General features: G+C 33.5%; 1 protein-coding gene across 6 annotated transcripts in view; it reads right to left on the bottom strand.

The window, feature by feature from the left end:
* The window catches only part of DGKB (diacylglycerol kinase beta), a 639,375-nt gene that overhangs the window by 169,977 nt on the left and 454,282 nt on the right, over nucleotides 1-15,116 (bottom strand). For all 6 annotated transcript variants that reach the window (XM_024767053.1, XM_024767055.1, XM_024767059.1 and 3 more), the window contains one exon: nucleotides 10,806-11,001. In XM_024767053.1, the coding sequence (XP_024622821.1) occupies nucleotides 10,806-11,001 (196 nt within the window). The remainder of the gene's footprint in view (nucleotides 1-10,805; nucleotides 11,002-15,116) is intronic.

Here is a 15,116-nt window from a genome sequence, read left to right as displayed (position 1 = left end):
ATTCAATTTTTATGCCTAAACTAACACATTTATTTCATTTTTTTGGTTTGCAATTTTGGATAACTTAACTTCTTGGCTTGCAATGGAAATTAAATTTCAGTATCTACCATAAACAAAATATTCATTCCCTTCCTCAAGAATGAAAACACCTATTATAATTCCTTGTTAATTCCTAACTTTTGGATGAACATTTGGATGAAGAGTTTACAAAGATTACATATATAAAATATTCAGAAACCAAACAGCAAAAATAAAAATGAAACCAAAAAAAGCAATAGAAATCTAAAATAGTTTATCTTAACAAAACAAAAAAGATGAAGACCTATATAATCCCTCTAGAAAAAACAGGTTTCATTAATAAAAAGGACAGAAAATATATTAATGAAGAATTATAAAATAATACCTAACTACAAAATTGTACAAAACCTCATATTCAACCTTTGACTCAAAATAGCATTGTTAATATGTCAGCATATTTTAGTTACATACGTTTAAAGTGAGACATACAGATTAACTCATTTCCTAGCTCTGAGAGTTCTTCAAATCCTACACATGTTTAAATTTGATTCAATTACTATCTTTAAAAAATCAAACAGCATCTTTCATACTTTTATACTGAATAAAAGATGCATTGACTCCTTGCTTCCCACTAAGCTCACCAGATATCCTGTACTTCAGTCTTAGTGAGTTTGCCTGGATGATGTTAAGACTACAATATAAGAACTCTTTGGAAGGAAATGTTTATCATCAAGTATAGCAGGCTTGGCAAAACCATCCATGATTAATATATTATTTTATTACTGCTCAATTACTTACCAGATTTAAGATGAGTTAAGGTATTTACTTGCATGTGACCATGGGTAGGCTTATTTCACAGCACCAACATGTTCAAATATGAGGTGATATGGCTTAGACCTATTTTCTATTGAAGTCACATTTTTGTGCATATGAATTTGCTTTTAATTTTGAAATGACATTTAGTCACAAATCCCATGAACCTTTCTTGCAGTAAATTTAAAAATGGAATGTTCTTTGATATTGGTTGATTTTCTACCTCTTACTATTCTAAAAAGATATTCTGAAAATGTGAATGACACTTAGTAAGAAAATGTATGATGTAATATTTTGGATGGAGAAGTATGCATTTTCAAACAACAGTAGGGAAGAAGTCAGTATGCTAAGGGCTTTAACTATCCGAACAGACGCGGATTTAAATCATTGTACATAAAAGGATTCTTAAATACTTTTTGTTATTCGATATTAAAAAAATGTTTGTTTCATTCACAGAAATTGAGTTCTACAAATAGCAGCTGATTCTTTCATTAAATCAGAACCAAACTGCTAATTTCATTATTAATGGTTAGCTTTGACATGTTTAAAAAGGGTAGAAGATACTTAATAGACTTGTCTTCGACCTTGAAATGAACAACTGTTCAGGGAAATGGAATTGTTCAAAGATACATTTTCTTTCTGCCAATCTGTGAAATGTAACCATTCTCTTAATGAATCTCTCAATGAGTAGCACTCGTTCAGAACTTGAACAGGTAAAATATAATGATAATGGGAGCAGCTTTATAAATACAAGGATAAAGTGAGGTTGTTATTTTATACCATATTACGGGATGATTAGAATAACAGTGCAGCATTCATCAGGCATTTGAACTTTCTCAAAAAAGCTCCCTGGGGGCTCATTTAAATTAGTTATGTTTATCTATAGAGATTTTTAGTCTTATTTCAAATGACTGTCACCTTACAACACTCAAGCCTCAATCTTTAGCTTACTCTAATTAATAGCTGTACTGTACAGTAGCCAATAGACATTGTTTTAGATACTGCCTAAAACAGACACTAACCCCCCCACCCCCAGTTTATAAATCTACAATTTATCAAAGGAAGACCAATATAACTATTTTTATTAAACCAGGGGAATAATTATTCAGTTTGGAGGGAATGGTGGTCTATATGAATCTCTATCAATTTCCACAAGAACAGAGTTGGCTGGATACTGTCCAAGAAGCTATCATTTCTTTGTTAACTAGCTCTATACAATAAAAGACTGTATGTGTAAATACTAAATTCATGGCAATGGAACTCTAGTGGTTAGTTGTTTTGGTTAACTTAAAGGCACATACAGGTCAAAGATAATTAAGTAGATGGTGGGATTTGATTTTTTCAAGAAAAAAGTATCTTTGCTCTCTGCTGGACGCACCTGGAAGCCTTTGGTAGTAAGACAAATGAGTGCAAGGAGTACCGGGTGCTAGACTGTGGTGTTTTCATTACATCCATTAAGGTAACCAGAAAAAAAAAAAGACATAAATAAAGAGGGGTAAAATAAAAGTTCAATATCTCTCCTGGCATGACACAAAATCTCTAAATAAGAAATCACTCCAAAAGTTGGTGCAATTAAAGTTTCATTCTCAATAAGATTATAGTTTTCCTTGGCTATTTTCTATCTTGATGGAAAAGAAAACATGGTTTTTAATACAAATAGAAAAAAATACAATCATGACTTATATTTAACAATTTATGTAGCTGATTTCATGTTTTTTGATAGTTCTTTCGTGTTTACTCTTTAAAAAAAAATCCTCCCTAAATTATTTTCATATGTCCTGATTACAGGAAAATTATTTTAACTTCCCTGGGACACACCTATTACCTGAGCTCCAAACCATCACCCTCAATTGACAAAGTTACTACAGGGTTTTATATTTAGGACACTTCTGTGACAGCCCTCATATTTGGAAACTTCATGTGAGTACTATTTGAAAGATGCTCTACAAGTGTTAATTAGTTGAGGCCTATATAATCAGCCAATATTTATTTAACTTGGAAATATGTTTTATATTTCTACCATGCATAGGTTAAATTTACTAAACATTATAATGCAGTTTTAGCCTGTGTAAATGACCTGCCATTATCTTCAAAAGACTCAGAACTGGATATTATGTTGGATTGGATATTACAGAAACAAGTAAGATGGTTGTTTTATCACTGATATTAGACATCAGCATCATAGAGAAAATGACCCATTAAAGCATTTCTATTTTACATCTTTCTCTGAAATTACAATTAAAATCAATAGTTACAAATGCAGAAGAGTCTCAGAATAGTATTAGCATTTTGAAAATAAAGAAGGTATTCTGCCTCAGAAGTCAGAGAAGGTTAACAGATGAGCCTTAATTTAAAACCTCAAGTAAACAAATTCCTTTCCTTCTTCCCTTGCATCTATTAAATCGATTGCCAAAGCATATATTTTTCAAAATGCAACTGCTACTAAAAACTCATTTTTTTTTTCAAGTTTTCCCAGATTCATTAGGCGAAAGCAAGCGGCTCCTTGTTCTGTCATTCCTACCTACCTGTTCTTTGAACTTTCTCCATTTCCTTAACTTCAATTTGCTTTCAAGAATAAACCTTTGATTTCAATGATCTCATTCACATATTAGAAAACACCACTTTCCTGTTTAAATGATTACTTACTTACTATATTATGTCCACAATGATCTCGCGGCCTTGCCAACTGCACTACAAGAAGTTCATAATTGTACTGCACGTCAGATTTTGTTTCTAGAATTATACTGTATGTCAGATTTTGAAAATTTGACTGTTGAACATGGGGTATTTGTCAATAATCCCAGCCACAGAATGGTATTCTATATAGCTCCAGAAGGAATAGAAGAATATTCTGAAGACTGTCATCTGTTTTGTTACTAAAATATTAATTTATTCGTATTTATGGTTTCTGTTTTCAAATTTCCAGGAGGCTAGCAGTTTCTGTGAAGTCTTTATAGTGTCATGACAAATAGAAATTTCATAAATGCTTCATCAAAATATATATGGTTTTATAGGACAACTAGGCCAAACATAAGAGTACATGATCTTATATTTTGAAAATGTATTTTTATTTTTACGTACAAGAAAAATGTCTTGTATTTTCTAATTTCTTTTTACTTCTGTTTTATAAACTTTAAAGGCATGCCTTTTGTAAAAAAAAAAAAAGAGAGAGAGAGAGAGCTATCACATTAAGATATCCAGGTTATGATGCAATCTTCAAATGCAAACAGAAATTTTGATATTTAGGTAGCTTTAACAAGTACTTGCTATTATTTGCATTATCTAGTCCTGGAAAATTTCAAGGAAAGTAGTTTAAAAACATACAATTAGAAATTCATTTTGAGACATCTCCTTAAAGGTTACTAGATAACAAATGTTTGGATCTATGTATTTTCAACTAATGCAATTATCATGGTATTAGTATATGCATATATTTCTGTAAAATGCAACATCTCAAATGCCATGATCTTTTCTCAACCATTTTAACTTCCAGGTATAATAATGTAACATGAAATCCTTTTCTTGCTTCTAAATTTAATTGATTTAATCACTGAATTTAAATGCTTGGAAATTGTTCTGCTTGCTGGTGTCTGAATGCCAAATACATTATCTACAGTTCTAAGATGAATGTTGCAGTTATATTTAGACAACTTAAAACACTGCCTTCTAAATTACCCTAAATAACCCAGAGAAATGTCTAGAAAAATTGATAGTAGTGCATGACAAATATCCATTACCACCAACTTTCAGGTAAGTATAACTTAAAAAAGGAGTAGAAAGTGTTAGACTTACTATTTAAATGCTCTTTGTGTAATTTTCCAGGCAATAGAATGGACAGCACACATAAGTTAATCTCAGCTCTTCCAGAACTCACAATCTCCATTTCAAAGATGAAGACCTTGAAGCCAATAACCTGATTTTTCTTCAGCGGCAAAAGACATTCATCTTTGGCCAAGCTTTCATAGACATCAACTCATTTGTTCTCTTTGATCAGTTTGGCTTGGATTGACCTCTTTTTTCTTCCTACTTCTTCAGAGTTTTCAAAACAATAAAGTCATTTGATATAGACAGAGTCCTTGACAGTCAATCAGATCTATAGTCTCTCCCCTCTAGCTCCTAAAAAGAATCAGGATTTTAATCTTCCCCAGTACAGAGCACAGACATCAAATAAGGTGGGGTAGGGGTATGTACAGTGTAAGCTTCTTTGGGGGGAACTTATACATAGTACATTTTATGCAAGATAATGAAGAATAAAAATAATGTGTTCACTAAGTATTCAAAATTGGGGCTATGCAAATTATACAAAGTGGTGGAATCTGTACTATTAGCCTAGTGGTGTTTTCTATACTTTAGCCTTTCTGGTCCCACCGTCACAATTTTTTCCATATCCATGCACTCCTGTATTATTTTTTAGTTTTGGCTTTTACTCCATATTTACTTCAACAAATTTATTTCAAAAATAAAATTATTTAAAATTACAAACTAAGAAAAAAGCATTCCTTACCATAAAGAGAAAACAACTGCAATAGTACATATAAAAACTGTCATACTTTAAAATATTCATCTGGGTACTGCTTAAAGTAGCTCAATTTTCCATCAGTGTAGTGTATACTACACTTTGAGAAATTCTGCCCAAAGAAAAGAATTTTCATTGGTAAATGGGAATTAAATCACTGAAAATTGCATGGACAATATCATGTTAATTAGTTTTCAAAATAAACTTTTCTATCTGTATCCTTATGTGGAGTAGACATGCACCCAGTTAATAAGGTTTCAAGCAGGAAGTCCAGCTGCTCCCGACAGTACCGCCCTTAGCTTCTGGCAAATGTTTGAAATTCTACGGCTTGAATGTAATTACTTTTGCTCAGTGGCTTTCAAATTTTTTAAAGCAGTCAACCTTTTCTGTTTTTCAAATGAAGCAATATTTTTAAGACCAGTAAATTAAAGAGAAAATTAGAATTTTATTTGTGCAAATATATTTTACACGTTTAAATTGCTAACACTTGTGATATAGTCAATCTATGAGAATAACAGAGTTATTTGATAAGGATAGTTGCAGTGTTATAGGTATCCTATTTTTCAATGATCTCTGCAGTTTGTTTTTATTGTATGATACTGGAAATATCCTGATCCAGATAGATATGTAATCATAAATGATACGAACTTTTTACATCTCACTTGGCAGTCCTGCACCATTCTGCATTCATTACTGGAAAATGGTATAGCTGGACTTGTATCATCAAAGCTTAAAACCATTAGAATGCCTAAAAACTGCTCGTATTACTTGAGAGGTCCTCGCTGTCAAAAAGCACGTTCACAGGTGTACTTTTAATATAGTTTTTCAACTTAGTTAATACAAATTTACTTGCTGTTTGCCTCAGATGTTAACTAGAAGTTTCAATTAGTCAAATTTACCTTATTCTGCATATTTAGCTGAAACTTTGTTTCAATTTTATCACTGGTTCTTTACCAGGAGTTGTGAGCATGTTTATATCCTACATCTCTGTTAAAAGTGCATTTGATATACAAACTAGTACAAGTCTGTTATTTTGGGGAGCTAGTTAACTAATGCAATTTTTTATGAGCAAAAACTTTTCTAAGGAGTGATTTCCATTTTCATAAAAAACATTAGTATTGTCACCTTGTTTTCACTTCCATTGATTGTTATGCACTCTTTATTGCTTGTGTCAAACAAAAGTACCTGAGCTTGCAGGCCTTTTAATTCCTCGTGATTCACATACACTGTGGTGGTAATGTTCCCCTTGGTACATCATGGAATATACAAAGATGTATTTTAAAACGAGCATTGCAGAGCTACAGACTTTGCAATTAATGTCATAGTTACTGAGTTGTTTTTTATTTAGATGTGTGTATGTTTACAAACATATGTGTGGAAAGGTATAACTATCATTTTATCCATCTATCTATGGATCAATACACCCATCAGGAAGAAGAAGAGGAGGTGGAACCGGAGGAGGAAAGGAAGTTATTTTTCTTTTTTTTTCTTTTTTTTTTGCGGTACGTGGGCCTCTCACTGATGTGGCCGCTCCCATTGCGGAGCACAGGCTCCAGACGCGCAGGCTCAGCGGCCATGGCTCATGGGCCCAGCCGCTCCGCGGCATGTGGGATCCTCCCTGACTGGGGCACGATCCCGTGTCCCCTGCATCGGCAGGCGGACTCTCAACCACTGCGCCACCAGGGAAGCCCAGGAAGTTATTTTTGTCTGGTAACACAATTTGATGATTTGGGAATTGTCAGTATGACAAAATGTTTTTATAGAACACACTTTACAGTGTTTTTATTATAGGTTTTTATGTTATTGTTCCAAAATATGACAGAAATCAATTTAAACCAAGTTTTTACAGAACCTCTGAAGAACTGCAGTCATAGCTCAATGGAACACAGTTTGAAAAATAATGGTTTATCTGAAGGCTTTTATTTCTTTTAAAATGCAAATACCTCTACTTTCACCTGCAATCAGTCATTTATATATTAATGTGAACAAATTTATTAGATATCTTTCTGAGACTTGGATTTAATGCAGAAGAAGAGGAGGCAAAGATTAACTCAGCAACTGAAAGAAATGGGAAAGACTGAATATTAAGGCTAAGAGCACTGAAGATCTAATTTGCCTACTTTACAATTTTGCTTAAAGACCATGACATCTACATATGATACACTCATTTTTATTTCCAAAAGAAGTAAAACAAAACAGACAACAACAAAAACAAAAGAAAAAGACAAACCCACAAAGAAAGTGTCTGAATTAGATGAATGTATGTGTATGTTTCAGAACTGCATCTGTTTTAGAGTATTTTGCTAAAACAATAATGTAATTAAATTAATTACTTATAATTTTGATCAACTCGAATTAAATCAACTGTAAAATTTCCAAGCAGTGAATTTATTAATTGAAGATACTCTGATCTTATGTGTGAATGTCCTCAAAGATTGCAAGCAAAAAAATTGTGCAGGAGTTCCAGTTTATGTAGGGCGAAGTATAAATGAGTATGTAATGCTCCAAACCTGATCTTGTACCTTTGATCTATGACATTTTTTAAATTAAAACAAACTTGTAAACTTTTTTCTTAACTTAAATCCTTCTACTAAATTAAAAAAATTATCTTTACTTCAAGAATCTATAGTTAGGTATGCTTCCCCCATTCTCTCCACCACCAAAAGCTTTCTAAAGTTTATGGAAACAAGCATCCATTCTAATATAGTAAACATTCAGTTTAAACTTCAAATTTTTTACAGAGCTATATCAGAAAAGTTGCTAGTTAATATTTCAAGAAAGTACAACTTAAAAAGAAGAAATTTACATTATTAATTTGTTCATTTATTTACTTATATTTTTCCAAGAGTGAAGTTACTAATTTGAATCTGGGTTAAGAAAAGTTGTTGGACTAGAATTACAGTTTCTGTTATTTCATTCTAAAGGCCATACCTGTAACCATTCTGTGTAAATCTGAAAATATATTTAGATTTAAAATACTGATTGACCCTTACATTTAATACTATTGTCTTTGTGTCAAGAAATTGAAAACAAGATCAAATGATAGAAACATTTACCCATTTTGGGAAGGGATACATGCAGATATTTTAAGTAGTAAATTTCTTTCATTTCTGATTATTAAGTGTAACATTTAAGAATTAACAGAATAAATGTGAAATCAAAACTTTGAAGCATTTTGATATACTTTTAGCTATTTTGTTGTAAAATATATCAAAATGAAAAAAATCTTGATAAAATTAATAAAAGACTGATTAACACAGAAGTCTTTTTAAAATATTCAGCTGATAAAGTCATTTTAAGCATTCAATTACACTGATCTTGAAATAAAACTAAATCCAAACTTACAAGCATAGTTGGTTTAGAGAGGGAAATAAAAGTTGAGCCAAATCAATTATAAAGCATGCTTTTGTTATTACTCATACAATGACCTTCAAAAACTCTGATTTCTAATGCTTTTCCCAATCTCTGTACTGAGAAAAACGTATCCCTAAGTCACAAACCCTGTAGGTTCTCACTTCATTCCTCCTTCTTTCCCAAGTTTATGGAAACTTGGTCCCAATAGTTTCATAGTACAAAGCAAGAAGACAGAATGGGAAGAGAGACCTTTTCCTAGGGTTATGGGCACCGACAGTCTATACAATACTTCTGGCTGATTTGTGTGTGCTTCATTCCAAACGTGTATTCCTTAGCATACAAAGGGGGATGAGTGAGACCAACAGACAGCATGTCTGCAGTAGCTCCACAGTATACAGGCACTTGTCCTGGTGGAGCACAGCCATGAGTTTTACAAACTTTAGCATCTCCTTGGGCTAACACAGTTGGCGGCTGAGCGCTGAGAATCAATTCAGATACATATCTGAAACGTCTACATGCAAAGGACATACCAAGTATTAATAGGCAGGGACCAAACAGAAAAATAAACCTAGAATTATCATTTTATATATATAATATATGTAAAACTATTTTTTAACTATATGGACTATATTACTATATGTACTCATTGCTTCCTTAGGGATAGAAGCAGAGATTTTTTAGGTTTGGTCTTAGTATGGTCCTTGAACTAATTTTTAAACTTAGAAAATTTTCAGGAATCTTTATAGAAATCTGCATTTACATTTAAATATAAATGCATTATTAATGTCAATAAATCCTAGAAATTAGTAATTATACCTAATTTCTCTCATTTAAAATTCATATAGCACAAGCCTACTCATTTTTTCTACGTACTTCTTCAAAAAACCATTTTCCTCCATGTTTTCATACAGTTATATTCGTTCTGAATAGAAAGCATCTTAATTAATTTGGTATAACTTTCTTGCATTAAATTACACAACTCTTCAGGATTTGCCTCTTTAGGATCACCCATACATTTAGTGAGCATCAAAACCTTCTGTTATTGGCAGGCTGTAGTAAGCGCTTCTTTCAAGAGGATACTTAATACTTCCTCTGTCAATCTTTTTTCACCTTCCTGGTCACCAAGTACCATCTAACAGAAGTCACCGCCAAAACATAAAGCTATTTCCTACCACCGCCAAGCCTATCAACCATCCTCACATTTTATTTTCTTTATTTAAAAAAATATTTATTTTCATTGAGCCCATAAGGCTGTGATCTCTTCATATTTTGCCTTTGCTACACTGAGCTGAGCCAATACGTTTTCTTGGCCATCTGAATGCCATCAAAGGTATTAGATAGATTCTGGAAGGTTAAAAAAAATAGTATGGATACTATACATAAATTGGGGCATGATCAATTATTATAATACCAAAAGATTATAATAACAATTTGGTGTCTTTGTTTGTACAGTCTATCAACAAGAATTAGTTGTCATGTCCCATGTGAAGTGTAATTCAATGGAGTTGAAAACTGATCCATAGTGATTCTGCCCTGTTTCGTTAGTCCTTTGCCCTTTGTTTCCCAGGTATTCTACTTTTTACTCAATTTCTGGAAAACTAGAAGCAGATAACCAAAACTGATCGTGGGATATTTTAAAATGCCATTATGTATAATATTTAGGACAACAGTTTCATGTAAGATAGCTTCCTAATCATAGCCTGACTGAAGAAAGCCAAAAATAAAACTTGCAACACACCTCAGAAAAGCCTTAACTAGGCCCTTGTTATAGCAACTCAAACATCTGACCAAGATGATCACATTCCAGAATTTAATGTACAATACATCCTATATTATTATCCACTAAATCCCCACGTATATTTTATTTTCTGAGTCAAGAGCTATACCCACAAAAAAGAGAATAAAGGAGAACAGAATCCATGAAAATATAGCCAGTTTATACATGATTTTAGAATCTATTATAATATTAATCACACTTGCATATCTGATATAAAAAAATACAACTGCATAAATATATAGAGTATAGTGCAATGGAAAACTCTTACATTTAAAGTAGTCTTTAAGAGCCGATTAAGAAGCAACAATTAAATGTTAGAAAACTTACCTTGACTTGCAAACTTCAACTCTTTGGCATCTGTGAGCGTGGTCCTTTTGTCAGACCCTTTTTTCTCTGTTCGGCGATGGCTTCGTCTTTTCTTAGACTCTCCCCAAAGATTGGACCCTCCATGCATGCTTGGTATATTCAAAATAGCAATTCCTTCCAGAGAGATGTTTATTAAATCAATCTGTACTCCATCACACTGATTAGAAAAAGGAAAAGAACAGAAACAATTTGATTTCATCTTTTGTATTTCCTTATCTTTTAATAAGAATTTTAAAATCTGTAATCTTGTCCTTTCTAAATAAACCTTTCAAGAACACTTAAATGGTTACCCTAAAGGTCAACATAAAAGATAAAGCAACCAATAACATTTACCGGGCATCATAAATAGTCTTTAAAAATGATCAAATTAAATCATCAGTGTATCTCTGTTTACAGAGAACCTTCGAAAGGGGCCCAGTTTAGTGTCTGCATATATAACCAGCTGCAAATTTCCAATGTGTTACAAAGAGGTTGATTCTGGAAAGTTTTGTCAAATTTCAGGCGGAAATTTTAAGGACTGCTCCTATTTAGAACACACTGCAAGGTACTATTGGGGGAAAATAAAGAAACAGAATTCATAATTAGGGTCTCATTTTGGGGGAGCAGAGAAAGAAATGGCTTAAGAGACTTTTGAAAAAAGAAAAACAGCAATTCAAAGAGATCTGAATTACAATGAAGTGGGCAAGGATGGTTTCTTGAACTAGATTAAGTTCCAAGCACATTGTCAAAGGCAACGAGAGGTATGGTTATCTAAATGAACATGGAGAACCAGGCAGGCTGAGTGAAGCAAATGCCAAGAGCAGCAGCAGTAAAAGTAATCTCCAGGGGCTTCCCTGGTGGCGCAGTGGTTGAGAGTCCGCCTGCCGATGCAGGGGACGCGGGCTCGTGCCCCGGTCCGGGAAGATCCCACATGCCGCGGAGCGGCTGGGGCCGGGAGAGGGCCGCGGGCCGCAAAAAAAAAAAAAAAAAAAAAGAAAGGAATCTCCAACCTATCATTACTTTATAGCTGCTTTAACGAAAAAATGAAAAGTAAAATCAGTCAGCCAGATTTTTTTGTTTGCCTGGTGAGAAGACACCCTTTCACTATGGAAAATATGGAACACTCTACCAGACAATGCTTTGCAATACTCAGCGTGATCACTTTTTACTTTTTTGAATTTTCCATACATTTCTACTGATGCGCATGTGTGGAAAGTGACAAGGCTATACTGTATTTTTGTAATTATGATTTATTTATTCATTTGCTTTGAGTTTCCTAAAATGGTACTTATTATAATATAGCCCAGATACTGTCCTCCCATTTTCAGTTAGACGTCAATATGAGCAGAGATGTCAATATGTAACACTATGCTTTACAAACAAACTTTGTTAGGGATATGCATTTCATCAGTTAAAGTATATCTGCAGCGGGATTGTTTTATTTGCTATATGTTTTATTACAGTTAAAAAAAAAAAAGGTGGATACAATTTCATCATTCTCTTTCTCACCATAATCATGATTTTTGAAACTGGAAGAGATAATCCTTTACGAAAATTACAAAAACAAAAAACAAACAAAAACCCTCTCTTTTTCTACATTTTCCTCATCATACTGAATCTAATACTGTATCTTGTTCACTAAAATATAAAAACTGTGAAATAAAGCAACACATCTTGAGCCTACTTGGCAGGGCTAGAAACAAATTCTAGAGACGGTGCCAAGTTTTCATTCAATTTATTTCAACGAGGGTGAAACCAAGGTCTGGATGATGCCTTTTCTCCCCCTAGAAACAACTGATTTTTTTCCCCTTCTTTTCATGTATTAAATTAAGATGACTTCTTTTTACTAAAGAATTCTGCTCATGTGTATACTCACTTACTGCTATATATTCTAGATAAACAGATATTAATTTCATAATTAAAAGTAATCTTGTGTAAATACCCTGCAGGCCTCAATGAATCAAACACATACTGTGTGTCAGGCCTCCTACTGTCTTCAAGTGGAATGTACTGGCTGGATAATTAGATAGTACATATTTTTTAACCTTATTTGCATGCATATTATATCTTTTGCACACTGACAAGCAGCAGTAACAACAAAAGTCAGATTACCACAGGGAATTCCCACAAAGAAGTCTTCATTCCTTATAATTTGCAGCCTAAATTAAAATAATTTGATCTTTGACAAGGATGAAATGTCAAGCAGAAGGGGGTCCTCTACAAGCCACGGCCTGTGGCTTCTGAAATCTGCCTAATTTATGTCAGTCACTTCTTAATACATATTTAAGTATTACACGAAAAAGACGATAAATATGCAATCTGACACCTTTGGTATTTCCCTGCTGTTAATTTATAAAGGTCTGGCTTCCCCCAAACTGACTAAAATCATTTAAATAACAGAAGAATTGTGAAATAAGCTGGAGTTGAGGCCTGGCTTCCATTTTCACTCAATATTGAACACAGCAGGTAGTACACTAAGACAATTATTTGACTAGGCCTTCGAACCCCACTGTGACAAGTTACTTTCAGAATTAGTGAAGGAGTATTCCTTTGTTCATCGGCAAAAAAGGAGAGCATGTTGCAAATAGGCTTTTTTTTTTTTTTAAACTGAATTAGGGGAATCACATGTGACAACTGAAAAACATCAGTGTATACTATTATTCATGTTTTCAGTCTTCAGAGTCTTGGCACGTGTAGTTTTAAGGAAACAGTAAGCAGCTCTGTGAAAAGTGAAAAAAATTCTTAAGAAATTCCAAAGAAGAAGGACCAATGGAGAACACTGAGGTTCCTGTGAGAGGACAGTGTACTTACATAAATACCTACTTATTAATAATTTGTTTCCACTAGTTCTTGACCCCAGGCTACCTTCCTCTGTTTGCTTTAACGTTATGTTCATTAGTCTGGAAATTTCCAGTGCTGGCTCTGATGAAGACCAGGAGTTGTAGAGCACACCAGTTGAGTGCATGGAAATAAAAGCTGAGGTGAAGGCTATGAAATATAAACAAGTTATAATACTGTGTCAGATAATATTTTCATCCACTTTGAAGATTTATGATTTTTAAAAAGGTAGCTACAGAGAAAAGGAATATAAAAGCTTAAAAGCTAACAGCCTTGGTTAGTCAATAAATCCTGAATATTTTTATTATGTTGAAGAGAGGTCGTTAACGTATACTACTATGGGAGCTATTTTCAGAGTGCAATGTTGTGAGGCCATTGTCCACTCTTTACAGTTTTGAAATGGAAGATCTTATTCTAGACACAAATTTACCTAAAAGAATATGGTTTAAATTTTTCTTCCAATATATTTTAATCCTAGTTTATAAATATACCCTGCACCACATTACACAGAAGTGTTAAAGACAAACTTTTATATGTGATTTTAGTGTTTTAGATTCAGTTAACATGTCACTTGACAGAAATATTTAAAACATGTGAAGAACTTTGGAGAACCATAAAAGTGTGGATAATAAATCTGATGAGATATGATTAATGATAAACTGTAAATATTTTTTCATAGTGAGTCTAATTCTATGCCCAGGTCAGATAAAATTTATTCATAATTTTACTTAATGAAACATAAGAACATTGCTTTGTTCATTGTTTAAAATGGTATGGTGTAAAATGACTTAAATATACCTGCTTTTAGAAGATTTTCTGCAAATTCATACATAATTCATAGGATAAAATTATTTATATTTTGCAGAAAACTATAGCAGCAAACCTACAAATTAAAACGTACATATAAATGGCTTAATGGGATTAGAAGGCTGTGGTATTCTATATTTTCCCAGTGATTAAGCTCCGTGTTTTCTGAAATGCATTTGAAAAGTATTACCCACAAAACACAGTGTGATATAGGGACCCAGAACATGCCTTTTAGGTGATTTTACTGTTAGCTGGCAGTCCAGTGATGGTGACAAAAGTACTGATTGCAGATAATTGCAACATTATTTTTAGAGTGGAATGGGAGATAACTGGTAAAGGAGAGGAAGATGGAAGCACATTTGGAAAACAGGAATATTTGAAACTGGTACCATGTATGCACACACACAGTTGCTGAACATGTTGATAGTAACGATAACACTGCTGGTTCAAGATATCAAGCATTGGGGCTTCCCTGGTGGCGCAGTGGTTGAGAGTCCGCCTGCCAATGCAGGGGACACGGGTTCATGCCCCGGTGGGGGAAGATCCCACATGCCGTGGAGTGGCTGGGCCCGTGAGCCATGGCCGCTGAGCCTGCGCGTCCGGAGCCTGTGCCCCGCAACGGGAGAGGCCACAACAGTGAGAGGCCCG

Source organism: Neophocaena asiaeorientalis, unplaced genomic scaffold, assembly GCF_003031525.2.
Source record: "Neophocaena asiaeorientalis asiaeorientalis breed wild unplaced genomic scaffold, Neophocaena_asiaeorientalis_V1.1 scaffold70, whole genome shotgun sequence".
Lineage (NCBI taxonomy): Eukaryota > Metazoa > Chordata > Mammalia > Artiodactyla > Phocoenidae > Neophocaena > Neophocaena asiaeorientalis.
This window is presented reverse-complemented; position numbering and strand designations above follow the sequence as displayed.